We start from the raw sequence: 14,393 nt of genomic DNA, 5'->3' as shown, positions 1-14,393 counted from the left end.
AGGAAATGGCAACCCACTCCAGTATTCTTGCCTGGAGAATCCCATGGATGGAGGATCCTGGTAGGCTACAGTCCAGGGGGTCGCAGAGTTGGACACAACTGGGCAACTTCACTTCACTCTGTCAGGCACTGAAACCGCGTCCTGGAGATGCAAAGATGAATGAGGTACACTGCCAGCCTCAAGCAAAGCACAGACTGGCTGAAGGAAACATACACGCAAATAAATAAGTGAAACAAAACATCGAATTCTCTACAGAAGACAGTAAAAGCACAAGGGGCAGAGTGCTCAGTGTTACCTTAGGGGGGTTAAGTGGGCCTTTCTAGAAGCTGAATAATTAAAAGTGAGTTTGTGTTTATTAATTGGAATGGAATAGGAGATAGTGAGGAGGTGATTCCATGTAGAGAGAACAATATAAGAAATATATCGACAAATGATGTTGCTCAACAAGAATGGAGTGTGGGTCAGGGCAAAGGTGCCCTTGAAGGATAAAGCCGAAGGGGAAAACGGGATCCAAATCCTGATAAAGCTTGAATGGCGTTCAGTGGGCTTTTCACTTTATCACCTTATCCTGTAAGGCAAAGAGAGCACTTGGAAGGGCATTAGGCAAGGCAACAGTGTAACCATCTTGGTATTTCAGAAAAGCAGAAGCTTGGGGGAGGACCTCAAGGCTAAAGGTATAAACCACTTAGGACGTAAATAGTCCAACTGGGGGACGAAGTATGCAATGAAAAGCATAAGAGATGTTAAGGAGTAAAATCCATAGGATAACATGTCTACTTGGATGTGGGAGCAGATAAAAAGCTCCCAGAATAACTTTCAAGTTTCTGACTGAGTGGACTGGGTAAATTACAGTCTCATTCATTGAACTAGACCACACAGAAATAATTGCAAGTTAAGGGAAAAAAAGAAACTCTTAAAAGTTATATCTTATATATATTGCATGTGAAAGACCAAGTGAAACTGTCCATTAAGCATTTGAATATATGGGTTTAAAACTTGAAATGAGACCTAAGCTGGATATAGAGATTTGACTATTGTCAAGTACTGAACTGGTTTAATACAGCTTCACTCACAAATTATATGTTGTTTGAGAAGACAGTCAAGAACATAAAACCCTGGGGAACATCAAATTTAAGAAATGATTTAAAAGAAAATAAAAACAGAAACATAAAAAGGAAAATAAGAAAGGAAAAATTTCAGAGAGGTAGGAGAAGCAAAGCCAAGAGAAGGTAAGTTTTTGGAAGACAAATATGAAACGTGAAGAATGAAGGACTGATTGTTTGTAAATCTGAATGCCAGGATTGTTGCTGTTGTTAACCGCTAAGTTATTTGACTCTTTTGCAACTCTGTGGAGCCCCCCAGGCTCCTCTGTCCACGGGATTTCCCAGGCGAGAACACTGGAGTGTCCTAGCCATCTCCTTCAGCAGGGGTCCTCCGGACCCAGGGATCAAACCTACGCCTCCTGTCTCCTGCATTGACAGGCGAATTCTTCACCACTAGAGCCGCCTGGGAAGCCCAAGCAACAGCAAACTGCAGGAAACTACTCTGCCCCCAGAGGCCCTGTCTTTGCTGGTTCCGGGGCAGCTCCAGCTCTCCGAGGCAGGTAGGGAGAGACCCGCAGCCGCAGTGCACAGGCCCAAAGCTCCCTGCCATTTGTAACCTCAGCCACTGACCAGGAAATCTGTCCACGTTCAGACAAGAGGCCACATGCGCCTGGATCTTGGGCGGGAAGAAACTGCTCGCGCAGCATGGGGAGAAGTCTCTGGGCGTCGTCGGCCGCCGCCGGAGCTCCACCCCACACATCCGGGGTTTCAGACATTCCTGCCGCATACAAACCAAAGGACGTGGCCACTCGGCACCTAAACTGGCTTCTAGGCACACAGGACACCGGAAGTGGCCAAGGGACTCAGCCTCTGCCCCGGACCCTGCCGGCAGCACACAATCCAAACAGTCCTGCGGCAGCCCAGTCTCCCGTAGCGCAGCCGTCGTGCAGCTCCGCGTCGCAGCAGAAAGGGGCGGAGGGGAGGAGGGGAGGAGGGGGAGGAGGGGAGGGGAGGAGGGGAGGGGGGGAGGGGGAGGGGAGGAGGGGAGGAGGGGGTGGGGGAGGAGGGGAGGAGGGAGGGGTGGGGGGGGGAGGGGAGGGGAGGAGGGGGTGGGGGAGGAGGGGAGGAGGGAGGGGTGGGGGAGGGGAGGGAGGGAGGGAGGGGTGGGGGAGGGAGGGAGGGAGGGAGGGGTGGGGGAGGGGAGGAGGGGTGGGGAGGTGGGGGCGGCGGGGCAGGAGTCAACGGGGTGAGTCTCCTGGCCAGCAGGGGCGGGGTGAGGGCCTGAATATTGCTTCTGAAATAGAAGGTGAAGTCCAAAATAGGAAGAAGACTCAACTCTCAAGCTTCCATGGCTGTAAATGGTGGTATTTTCGCTATTTCCAAAGAAGGAATAAGTTTCGGGAAAAAAAGAGGGGAATAAAGTTGTGGAAAAAGAAGAGTGAAATTGAGTTGACTGCAGTACTATAAAGGAACTTTAAGTAGCGTGCAATTATAAATGTTACACTGGAATTTGGGAAGTAGATTAGAGCTATGGATAGAAATCTGAGAGTAATTCAGTGATGTTAGCTGGCACAGGCCATGGACTATCCAAATAAAAGAATATAGAGAAACATGCTCTCTAGAGAGACTGGAATCCTTTTGAACTATTGAGGGAAATATAAAATGGTACAGCCTCTGGGAAAACAGGAAAAGGATTCCTCAAAAAAGTAAAAGAATTATGGTATGATTTAGCAATCCTAGTTCTGGGTGTGTGTATATATATACATATATATACATGAGTCGCTCAGTCATGTCCAACTGTTTGCAACTTCATGGATTGTAGCCCACCAGGCTCCTCTGTCCATTAAATTCTCCAGGCAAGAATTCTGGAGTGGGTTGCCATTCCCTCTCCAGGGGATCTTCCCCACCCAGGGATTGAAACTGGGTCTCAATCTGCAGGCAGATTCTTTACCATCTGAGCCACCAGGGAAACGTGTGTGTGTGATCCAAAAGAATTGAAAGCAGGGACTCAAAGAGGTACTTTTGCACTCATGTTGAGTTGACTTTAGTCACGAAGTCTTGTCTGACTCTTGTCACCCCGTGGACTGTAGCCCACCAGGCTCCTCTGTCTATGGGATTCGCCAGGCAAGAATACTAGAATGGGCTGCCATTTCCTTCTCCAGGGGATCTTCCCAACCCAGGGATCAAACCCAGGTGTCCTGCATTGCAGGCAGATTCTCTACCATTTGAGCCGCCAGGGAAGCCCTACATCCATGTTAATAGCATTGTTATTCACAAGAGCCAAAAGGCTGAGCAACACAAGTGTCTATCAATGAACAAAGTGGTAAACAAAACATGGAATATACCTACAATGGAATGTCATTCAGCCACAAAAAGGAAATCCTGACAAATGCGTAACATGGATGAACTTCAAGGACTTTATGCTAAGTGAAATATCAGTCACAAAAAGACAAATACATTCCATTTATGTGAGGTATCTAGCATAGCTGAACTCACAAAACAGAGCTTGTCAGGGGCTGGGGAGAGGGGGAAATGGGGCACAGAGTTTCAATTTAATAAGATAAAAAGTTCTGGAGATTGGCTGCACAATAACATGAATGTACTTAACATCGTTGAGCTTAAGAATGGTAAGAGAAACTTTATGCTCTGTGCATTTTACCACAAATTTTAAAAATTTTAATAATAAATAAATAACCAAGAGAACCCAGGAACTAAACCACAAAAGATGCTCATAATTAAAAGAAGAATGAAAAAGAGAAGTCATCCAAGTAAAAAAGATTAAAGGAGTTAAAACATAGAAAGGAGATAAAACTTATGGTCAATGGTTTCAAATACTACAGAGAAGTGGAAAGGAATGAGAACTAGAGAAAGATTTGGCTATCAAGACTGTCACTAGTGACCTTAGAGAGTGCAGTTTTAGCAAGAGAGAGGAAATAAACCCAGATCACAGGAGTTAAAGATAATGTGGGTTCCAAAGTGTAGGTAATAAGTCCAGATCATCTATTTAAGATTTTAAAGTACTCTTTCTAATTAAGAGTGTAGATTTAACTATTTTTGCTCCCTCCTGAAATCCTACTAAAGCAACAGTAAAGGATTTCCTTTCCTTTTTAAGGCACAAAAGATTAGCATAAATTGGAGAAACAACAGCAACAAAAAAATTGGAAACTTAAAAGAAGATTAAAAACTGATCAAAGATTTTGTAAACGTGAGAAAGCTGAACCCTAAGCTATCAATGAAGAAGACTGAGAAGCGACGCAACTAACATTACTGAATCTCCTAAAGGCTCAAATACCTCTAGAAGTGGGAGTAAATGGAGGAGACTGAAAAAGAATTGTTCAAAGACTGTTTAAGAAGTCGTTAAACAATTTCAAAATTTAACAAAGTAATCAAACCAGTGTGGCACTATAAGACAATGTGTTAAGTCACTTCAGTTCAGTTCAGTTCAGTCGCTCAGTCATGTCTGACTCTTTGCGACCCCATGAACCGCAGCATGCCAGGCCTCCCTGTCCAACACAGACTCCCGGAGTTTACTCAAACTCATGCCCATCGAGTCGGTGATGCCATCCAGCCATCTCATCCTCTGTCGTCCCCTTCTCCTGCCCCCAATCCCTCCCAGCATCAGGGTCTTTTCCAATGAGTCAACTATTCACATGAGGTGGCCAAAGTATTGGAGTTTCAGCTTCAGCATCAGTCCTTCCAATGAACACCCAGAACTTATCTCCTTCAGGATGGCCTGGTTGGATCTCCGTGCAGTCCAAGGGACTCTCAAGAGTCTTCTCCAACACCACAGTTCGAAAGCATCAATTTTTTGGTGCTCAGCTTTCTTCACAGTCCAACTCTCACATCCATACATGACCACTGGAAAAACCATAGCCTTGACCAGACGGACCTTTGTTGGCAAAGTAATGTCTCTGCTTTTTAATATGCTATCTAGGTTGGTCATAACTTTCCTTCCAAGGGGTAAGTGTCTTTTAATTTCATGGCTGCAATCACCATCTGCAGTGATTTTGGAGCCCAAAAAAATAAAGTCTGACACTAAGTCACTTCAGTTGTGTCCAACTCTTTGCAACCCTTTGGACTATAGCCTGCCAGGCTCCTCTGTCCATAGGGATTCTCTGGTCAAGAACACTGGAGTGGGTGGCCCACACCAGAAGACCCCCTGGGGGTCTTCCCTATGCAAGTCTCTTATGTTTTCTGCATTGGCAGGCAGGTCCTGTACCACTAGCGCCACCTGGGAAGCCCATAGGACAATAGACATACAAATGGAATAGAATTTAGAGTTCAAAACAAGTTTTGACCATTTATGGTCAACTGATTTTCAACAAGTGTGCTAAAACTGTTCAATAGCAAAGAATAACTTTGGATATCCACATGAAAAACAATGAACACTGACTCCAACCTTACTTCAGACACAAAAATTAACTCAAAATGAATCACTGACCTAAATTAAAAGCTAAAACTATAACAGTCAGCAGAAAACACTGGATTATATCTTCATGACCTTGGATTAGGCAATTTTTTTCTTAGATATGATACCAAAACTATAAGCAACCAAAGAAAAGATAAATATGATCTCATCAAAATTAAAAATTTTGTGCCTCAAAGGACATCATCAAGAAAATGAAAAGACAACCCATAGTATGGGAGAAAATATTTATAAATCATGTATCTCATAGGAGACAGTAACCAGGATATATAAGATTCTCCTACAAGTTGACATTGAAAAAACAAGTAAACCAATTTTGAAATGAACAAAGGATTTAAACTGACATTTGTCCAAAGAATATATGACCAATAAGTATATGAAAAGATGCTCAACATTAGTTATTAGAGAAATACAAGTCAAAACACACAAAAAGATATTTATAAGCCACTAGAATGGCTAAAATATAAAAGACAGACAAATATTGGAAGAAAGTGGAAAAATAGCAAGTCTCATACATTGTTGATAGGATTGAAAAATAATGAGTCACTTTGGAAAAGTTTGTAGTTCTTCAAAATATTAACTACAAAGTTACCATGTGACCCAACAATTTTACCTCTAGGTATATGTTACAATGCAGTAGTCATTTTGGAAAAATGTTTGGCAGTTCGTAATAACAATAAAAACCCCAAATTCATAACAATGCAGATATCAACTAAATGAAAAGACAAAACAAAATACGGTGTGTCCATAAACGGTAACATAGAGGAAGAAAGTACTGAAATGTGTTAGGACATAAATGAATCTTGAAAACATCATACTGAGTTAAAGAAGCCAGTCAGAAAACATCACATAGTGCATGACTCCATTTGTGTGAAGCGTGGTGAAGAGGTGAAAAGAAACAAGAAAAGGGTGGGGGAGAGGAGACAGACAGTGGACAGACGCAGGTTACTGGTTGTCGGGCTGCAGGGAGTGGGGAGGCAGGAGTGACTGCTACTGAGAACCGAGTTTCTTCTGACAGTTATGAAGATACTCTCAACATTATAATATTTGCACAACTCTGTGGATATATTAAAAATCAGTGACCTGAACACTTTAAAAGAGTGCATTTTATGGCACATGAATTATATCCTAATAAAACTGTTATTTTTTTTAAAGGCAGTTAAAACTCTATATTCCCCTCTTCTATTCTACATAGCCAAGCCACTTCCCTTCCTGCCCCTAGGGGGATGAATGGAGCTTATTTTCTGGAAACTGTAAAACAGAGGACCTCTGGACAGAAGGGCACTAGACATGCTTGAGAACAGCATTACCCTGAAAGTAAAGTGATTAAAGGAACATGTGCACTGAGTACCGAGACTCAAACCCCAAGAGGCTGGGAGCCGGGCATTTACCCTGCAGCCAGGTCATGGGAAAATGGTTGGAGACTCTGACCAGGAAAGAAAGAAAAACCTGAAGACATTGAGAGCTCTGAACAAAATAGAGCAATCAGATTATGGTAAAACCCCCATCATTGGCAAGCCCCGATTTAAACATTTGGTAGACTGGATTAGTGATAATTATGTAAAAAACAAACAAACAAAAAACCTTAATAAGAATTGACCGCCAAAGAAAAATTAAAGGGTCAAAGAAAGACATGTCTCAGCTAAGAACTGCATTGCCCTAACCAATATAATGAGTTTCCCTGGTGGCTCAGTGGTAAAGAATCTGCCTGCCAATGCAGGAGATTCAGGAGACACAGGTTTGATCCCTGGGTCAGGAAGATCCCATGGAGAAGGAAATGGCAACCCACCCCAGCATTTGTTGCCTGGGAAATCCCAAGAACAAAGAAGTCCAGTGGGTTGCAGTCCATGGGGGTCACAAAAGAGTCGGACACAACTTAGCGACTAAACAACAAGAACAAACTGATATTATATCAACTATATTGGAAGATGGAACAATAAAGAAGGGTGCATGTATACAGTGGGAACTGAGGGGAGAGGGAATAAACAAACAATTCCTGGTCGGAGAACTAAGATCCCACAGGCCACGTGGCATGGCCAAAAAAAAAAAAAAAAATCCAACTGAGAATACAATGTCATCAAAGTGAATTTTCAGATATGTAAAGAAATATGTTCAGGGGAAGGATAAAAAACTTTCCTGGTCCCTCCCCAAGATGAATGGAGAAGGCGAGTGCAGTTATTAAAGGACAGACACGGGCTGTCAGAATACGGAGGTACCTGAAAAACAATCAACAGTGGTTATTTTGAGACTGGGAATAAAAAAGGCTGATCTCTTTCCCTTAAGTCTTTCTGGTTGCAAGCCATCATTCCAGTCTATCAAGTCTATGTCACAAGCAAATGTGATATGTATGCCTTCTGTGCTTAAACCACATTGAATAAGGCTTAACTTCATAGCACAAAACCAACCAACCTAGTGATTACTTCGGTTGGATTTTTTTTTTTCCATTGACATCTGACTTCTAGGGTTTACAGGGTACATTTTTGGTTCTGTGACAGGAATTGTTCACTACTATATCATCCATTCCTAATTCCTTCAAACTAACCACGTGAATACCATACCAAAATAAACGTAGGCCATAACTAAAGTATTTCCTTAATTTAGTAGTATAGTAATTTATCAGTAAAGGAATGAAACACACCTGCCATGACTAACATTTAAGAAACTCAAGCAATGGAGAAGGAAATGGCAACCCACTCCAGTATTCTTGCCTGGAAAAGTCCATGGACAGAGGAGTCTGGCGGGCTGAAGTCCATGGGATTACATGACTGAGCATGTGTGCACGAGGGTGGAGGGAAATGGGTTGGTAGCAATAAAGTGGTAGAACTGAAAAAAAAAGAAAGAAACTCAAGCAGGCATTTACATAACAGTTTTCTTTTCAACATATTCACAAACCAACTGTCATCTACATAGTTAACGAAGTTGCCATCTATTCCAGTACTCTGCATGTGAGGATCACTGCTCGCATGTCATGTCTGATTCTGTGTGACCCTGTGGACAATAGCCCGCCAGGCTCCTCTGTCCATAGAACTCTCCAGGCAAGAATACTGGAGCAGGTTACCACGCCCTCCTCCAGGGCATCTTCCTGACCCAGGAATCAAACCTGTGTCCCTTACATCTCCTGCATTGGCAGGCAGATTCTTTACCACTAGAACCATATCCTTGTACTTTAAGGATCTGCAAGTGGATTAAAAAAAAGAAAGCAGTATGGGGAAAAAGTCTTAGGCTTACGCGAGAGCTTAGGAGATCCCACTCTTTAAATGAGAGGTCTTCATAAAATTGATTATGCCGTGATAGTATGGGGCTTCCCAGGTGGTGCTAGTGGTAAAGAATCCACCTGCCAATGCAGGACACGAGAGATGCAGGTTCAATCCCTGGGTCGAGAAGATTGCCTGGAGTAGGAAATTGTGACTTGCTCCAGTATATTTTGCCTCGAAAATTCTGAGCCTGGAGGGCTACAGTTTATGGGGCCACAGAGTCTGACATGACGGAGCACACACTCATAGTCAGTATGAGGTATGCACTTGTGCTCACAGGAAGAATATCCCCAAACAATACCAACTCAAGTGGCTTCCACTATGCCCACTCATACTATAATACATGAAAGTGTGCAGACACAATGGAAATGATTTACTCAAGACTATAGAAACTATCATTTTTGAGAAAAAAATTTCAACAAAGATAAAGATGGATTTAAATTTTGCAAGGACATTCTGTCAACCAGTCAGACATCCAGACAATATAATCTGAATTAAGTCATTGAGGATAAGGGTGATTTGGTATCAGGAGTCTGACTGAACTGACCTAATGTTGAACCATAACCAAAAACAGCTGCTACAGCCTTAGGAATCAACTTTTTTCCTGATAAAATGTTCACATGACTGTCAGTTCAGTCGCTCAGTCATGTCTGACTCTGCCACCCTATGGACTGCAGCATGCGAGGCTTCCCTATCTATCCATCAGCAACACCCAAAGCTTGCTCAGACTCGTGTCCATCGAGTCGGTGATGTCGTCCGGCCACCTCATCCTCTGTCGTCCCTTTCTCCTCCTGCCCTCAATCTTTCCCAGCATCACAGTCTTTTCTAATGAGTCAGTTCTTCCCATCAAGTGGCCACAGTATTGGAATTTCAGTTTGAACATCAGTCCTTCCAGTGAATATTCAGGACTGATCTCCTTTAGGATTGACTGGTTTGATCTCCTTGCAGGCCAAGGGACTCTCAGGATTCTTCTCCAACACCAGCAAAAGTAGCAATTCTTTGGCACTCAGCTTCCTTTTCTTTTTTTTTTTTTTTTTCAGCTTCCTTTATAGTTCAACTCTCATATCCATATACAACTACTGGAAAAACGATAGCTTTGACTCGAGGGACCTTTGACTATCAAGTAGACACTATAATTACCATACCACTAAAATACTTAGTGCAGACAAACCTGGTGATTTTTATTTTTTATAATTTTCTATATTGACCAAGATGGTTGACTAGAGACTTCTCTATTAATAAGCAAAACATGAAATCTTATATTTGTGTTCTCATTATCATGTTTTTATGACAACTTTCATAAAAGGAGACTCATAAAAGGAAAGCACATTTAAACCAATTTGAATAGGATAAAACTAAAGCAGAAAAGGAATAGTGATTTATTCTGGGGTCAGTGAGGCAATGGCTCAGATGAAACCAGAACACAGTTCAGATTTAAAATCAAAATGACCTCAATGAAAACAAATCAAATGGTGCCCCCAGGCCATACCTGTTAGATACTATGTTTTGGCAGGAAAAGCAAACCATATAACTTTAAGAATAAAAAATGATGGCCTGACGTGGTATCTAGTTGGTTGTCATCAAATAATAACAATAGCATTTATTTATCACGCCAGGCACTGTAATAAACATTTTACATATACTCCATTTACTGGGAACCACTATGGTCACAATATTAAGAAACGACGGAGCCAGGTCTCAAATCCATGACCGCCTGATTCTAAAACTTGTGCTCCTACTCAAAGAGTTTAACCCTTCTGTTTTGCTTTCATTAAGTAAATGTTTTGCATTTTCTAGTATGAACAATTCAGTGTGAATAAATCTGCTTCTGACACCTGACTCCCAGAATGTTACAGGATAAACTCCATGGCTGTGACAAGAACACAAAGCACTTTATGATCCAAACATCTATACCCCACCCTAAGTCACCTTTAACTCTGAGAAAACAAACACCTCAAACTAGTTGTACTATTTGTCCATTAGCACCACCCATCAAAAGAACTCATATTTGTGTTGATACAGTTAAGCAACTCTAAATTGTGGCCAAGAAATCAAGTCAGTGATAGCAAATAAAAAAGAAAAAAGAAGAAAAATAAGCTATACGAAACTTCAGGGTTTTTAAAAGCAAGTTAACCAAGAAGCTCCTGTATTTAAAGAAAGAAAGAAAAAAAAAGCCATAGTGATGCTCTCAGACAATGTGAGTCCTTAAGAAGAACTTAGGAAACTATGGAAAAAGATTAAAGAGGGACACCCTAGACCGAGGCCAGGACTCTCATGGACTCACTCCACACTGTAAAGGTAACAAATAAAATGCTCACAACTACTCGAGTCTTCTTGCAGAATAAACTTGTATTGGGAGAGGGGCGGTGTGCTCAGCTCTCAGTCACGTCCAGCTCTTTGCAACCCCATGGGCTGTAGCCCACCAGGCTTCCCTGTCCGTAGGATTTTTCCCACAGGGATACTGGAGGGGGCTGCCATTTCCTCCTCTGGGGAGCCTGCCCAACCCAGGGATCGAACCCGTTTCCCGAGTCTCCTACATTGGCAGGTGGATTCTTTGCCACTGAGCCACTCTTCTAAACATACCTTCTTCTGATTCTGAAGAGTTGAAAATGTGGAAAATTCAGCAGCCCACGCATGTGAGAAGCATCACAAAATCAAATTTGGAGTGACCAAAAGAAAATGGGAATTTCTGTGGTTAAAAAAAAAAAAAGGAGCGGGGTGGGGTATGGATTCTCATGGCTGGAATGATTCACCTACAGTCCTGTCAGGAAAAAGGGAATAGGTTAGGAAAAAATGATTCTGCTGAGGCAGATGGCTCCAGGATTCTGCCACCTGAAATCAACTCACCGGACTACAGTTGAAACATTCCTATTCCTTAAATCCCTTCCCTAAGATGTACCTGTTAAGACTAACCCATCCATTACCTGTATATGTACGGCTGAGTCCCTTTGCTGTTCACCTGAAATTGTCACAACATTGTTAATCAGCTATACCCCAACACAGAATAAAAAATTTAAAGATACCAAAAAAAAAGAATAACCCCATCCATTCCGTAAGTTGCAGTTTAAGCAGCAAAGGGTTTTTGTTTTTTGTCACTCTTCTCAGGTATGAAATACCAATGAAAGTGATTCTTTTCCCCCTGATCTTCACCAATCAATAAAATTTTGGGTTAAGTCATATTAAAAAGTTAAAAGGCTGGTCTGGAAAACTGTTAATAGGATATGAAGGAAGCTAGAAACATCAGACTGGGTTCCCCCTAACTAACCTACATATAGAATCCTTAAAAGTTCTGTAAACCAGAAAAGAATATTTGTCCCAAATGTATTCAGAAATTGCATTTAAATTGAGGAATTTAACAATACTATTTATCGGGTTACCTTCTTTACACCCTAACGTGTGTGAAAGAACTTATCGTGAATTTTGGAAGTGGGGAAGACAGAAATAGGAGCATGTGTGTGTCTATAATAGCATTACTTCTATTAAGAGTATAAAAAAATAATTTCACTCAGAAAACAATTTAAGTCTTTACATTATCTATTTCGGTTAGATGCTATTCATTGTTAATGACTTCCTGGTCAGCAAATACTCCATTTGGCCCATGTAACATCTGAGTCAGTTACAAAAAGCACGTGACTCCTATTTTCTCTGGACCTGCCCTGCAATCCATGCTTGCCAGGTGCAGTGGCATGCAGTGTTAGTACTAAGCACTCAGAAGTACCTTGATGGCTTCTCCGCTGGAGAATTTGCTTTACAAAGTGAACCTGTGACACTCAGGAAAAAACGCAATGTACAATCGGGCCACAAAACATCTAAAGCAATCTTAAAAACAGCTCTCGTTGTCTTTTTAAAGCAGTCAGCTAACTCACTGGGCCTGGTGCCTCCAGACTAGTATGGTATTGAAAGTATGTATTATTGAATGTCACAGCAAAAGCCCATTTCTTAAGTTAATACATCTTCTTAATTAGAAAAACCTGAAAGGAACTGTTCATTGATCACAGCGAAGCTTGCTGGCATTTGTTCTTTTCACTGTCTACTTTAGTACACAGAGATGTGAAGAGCAATGTACCAGAGACCTCTGAGGAGAAGGGTAGTTAACAGCGGACCTATTTACTCTAGGGCGTCCCAGGAGGCTCAGTGGTGAAGAAGCCGCCTGCCAATGCAGGAGACAGGGGACAGAAGTTTGATCCCTCTGGGGAAGACTCTAGAAAACGGCAACCTACTCCAGTATTCTTGCCTAGAAAATCCCAGAGGAGCCTGGTGGGCTAAAGTCCATGGGATCACAGAGTCAGACATGACTGAGCAAGCACTCACTCTTATTATTCTAGTATTCCAATTCTAACTCTAGGGATTGAACTACATTAGGTAAATACAGCATTTCTGATGCCTGATGGTTCTTAGAAAGAGATTTGGATTACGATCTGTTTTTCTTTACAGTGAGTTTGTTAACAATGCAATTTCCCATGAGCCAAGAGTGCTCTGGATACCCCAGAACTTTTAGAAGTATGTCCAATCAATGCCCCACCCCCACCCCTTTGCATCTAAGGATGACATGCTTCTTCCCCTAAGTCAAGACAGCCTGAAAAATAGTCTACTTATAAGACCTAAGATAAAAATGTTTGTAATCAGAGCAATCCTCAAATACCTACAACTTAAAAAACTCCCATATTATAAGGACTCAAAGGGAGGACAGGCCAAATACACTAGCATTTAAATAGCAGTATTCATGTTAAAAGTATTGTGTTGACCAAAAAGTTCTTTCAGGTTTTTCCCGAAGATGTTACCAGAAAACCCTAATGAACGTTTTGGCCAACTCAGTACAATAAGTACAGACGTTTACTGTCAGATAATGACATTAGGTATGATTAAAACAACTTTCAGATTCATCTCAAATTTAACCCAAACATGTTCAGAAGTAAAATGACACTGAAAGTTTCTCTTCAAAATATAAGAACAAAGGAACCTACATAAAATAGTCAAAGTTGACTGCCATCACTTTTTACTAAAAATGATGAGCAGAACTAGGGCAAATCCACCTTAGAAAATCAAGGTACTTAAAAAAACAACTTAAGGACCTGTCTACCTAACTCTAAGTCAAAATTTACTCCAAGCAATATACCATGGCAATTCTCTAAATCTCCAATGCAGAAAGGTTGCCCATAGACTCCTATCAGAATTGAAAACTTTTTACAGCACATAATATAGCTCAGCTGGTAAAGAATCCACCTGCAATGCAGGAGACCCTGACTCGATTCCTGGGTTGGGACGATCCGCTGGAGAAGGGATAGGCTACCCACTCCTGTATTCTTGGGCTTCCCTCGTGGCTCAGCTGGTAAAAAATCTGCTTGCAATGCGGGAGACCTGGGTTCGATCCCTGGGTTGGTAAAATCCCCTAGAGAAGTGAAAGGCTACCCACTCCAGTATTCTAGCCTGGAGAATTACATGGACTGTAAAGTCCATGGGGTTGCAAAGAGTCAGACGTGACTTGCACTTTCAATATCTCACGTGTTATCGGCATGGACAGAGCACCTTGTGAAAATTAAAACAAGCAAATCTTTTAAAAGTCAGACTAAGACACTTACCTGAACTCTATCTATCTTAGCAATAGCAAAAGTTCAAGTTTACATGGTTATTTGCTAGCTGGTTTTGCTAGCCAAGGATTAAGTCAGACTT

General features: G+C 41.8%; 1 protein-coding gene across 1 annotated transcript in view; it reads right to left on the bottom strand.

Annotated features, from left to right (window-relative positions):
• The window catches only part of TPH2 (tryptophan hydroxylase 2), a 107,289-nt gene extending 105,290 nt beyond the window's left edge, over positions 1-1,999 (bottom strand). Inside the window, exon 1 of the mRNA XM_070454202.1 lies at positions 1,674-1,999. Within this exon, the coding sequence (XP_070310303.1) occupies positions 1,674-1,819 (146 nt within the window). The 5' untranslated portion in view covers positions 1,820-1,999. The remainder of the gene's footprint in view (positions 1-1,673) is intronic.
• Between the last annotated feature and the right edge of the window lie 12,394 nt (positions 2,000-14,393).

The sequence above is a fragment of the Odocoileus virginianus genome, chromosome 24, assembly GCF_023699985.2.
Source record: "Odocoileus virginianus isolate 20LAN1187 ecotype Illinois chromosome 24, Ovbor_1.2, whole genome shotgun sequence".
Taxonomy (NCBI): domain Eukaryota; kingdom Metazoa; phylum Chordata; class Mammalia; order Artiodactyla; family Cervidae; genus Odocoileus; species Odocoileus virginianus.
Note: the sequence above shows the minus strand (reverse complement) of the source record. Positions and strands in the feature narration are given on the sequence as shown.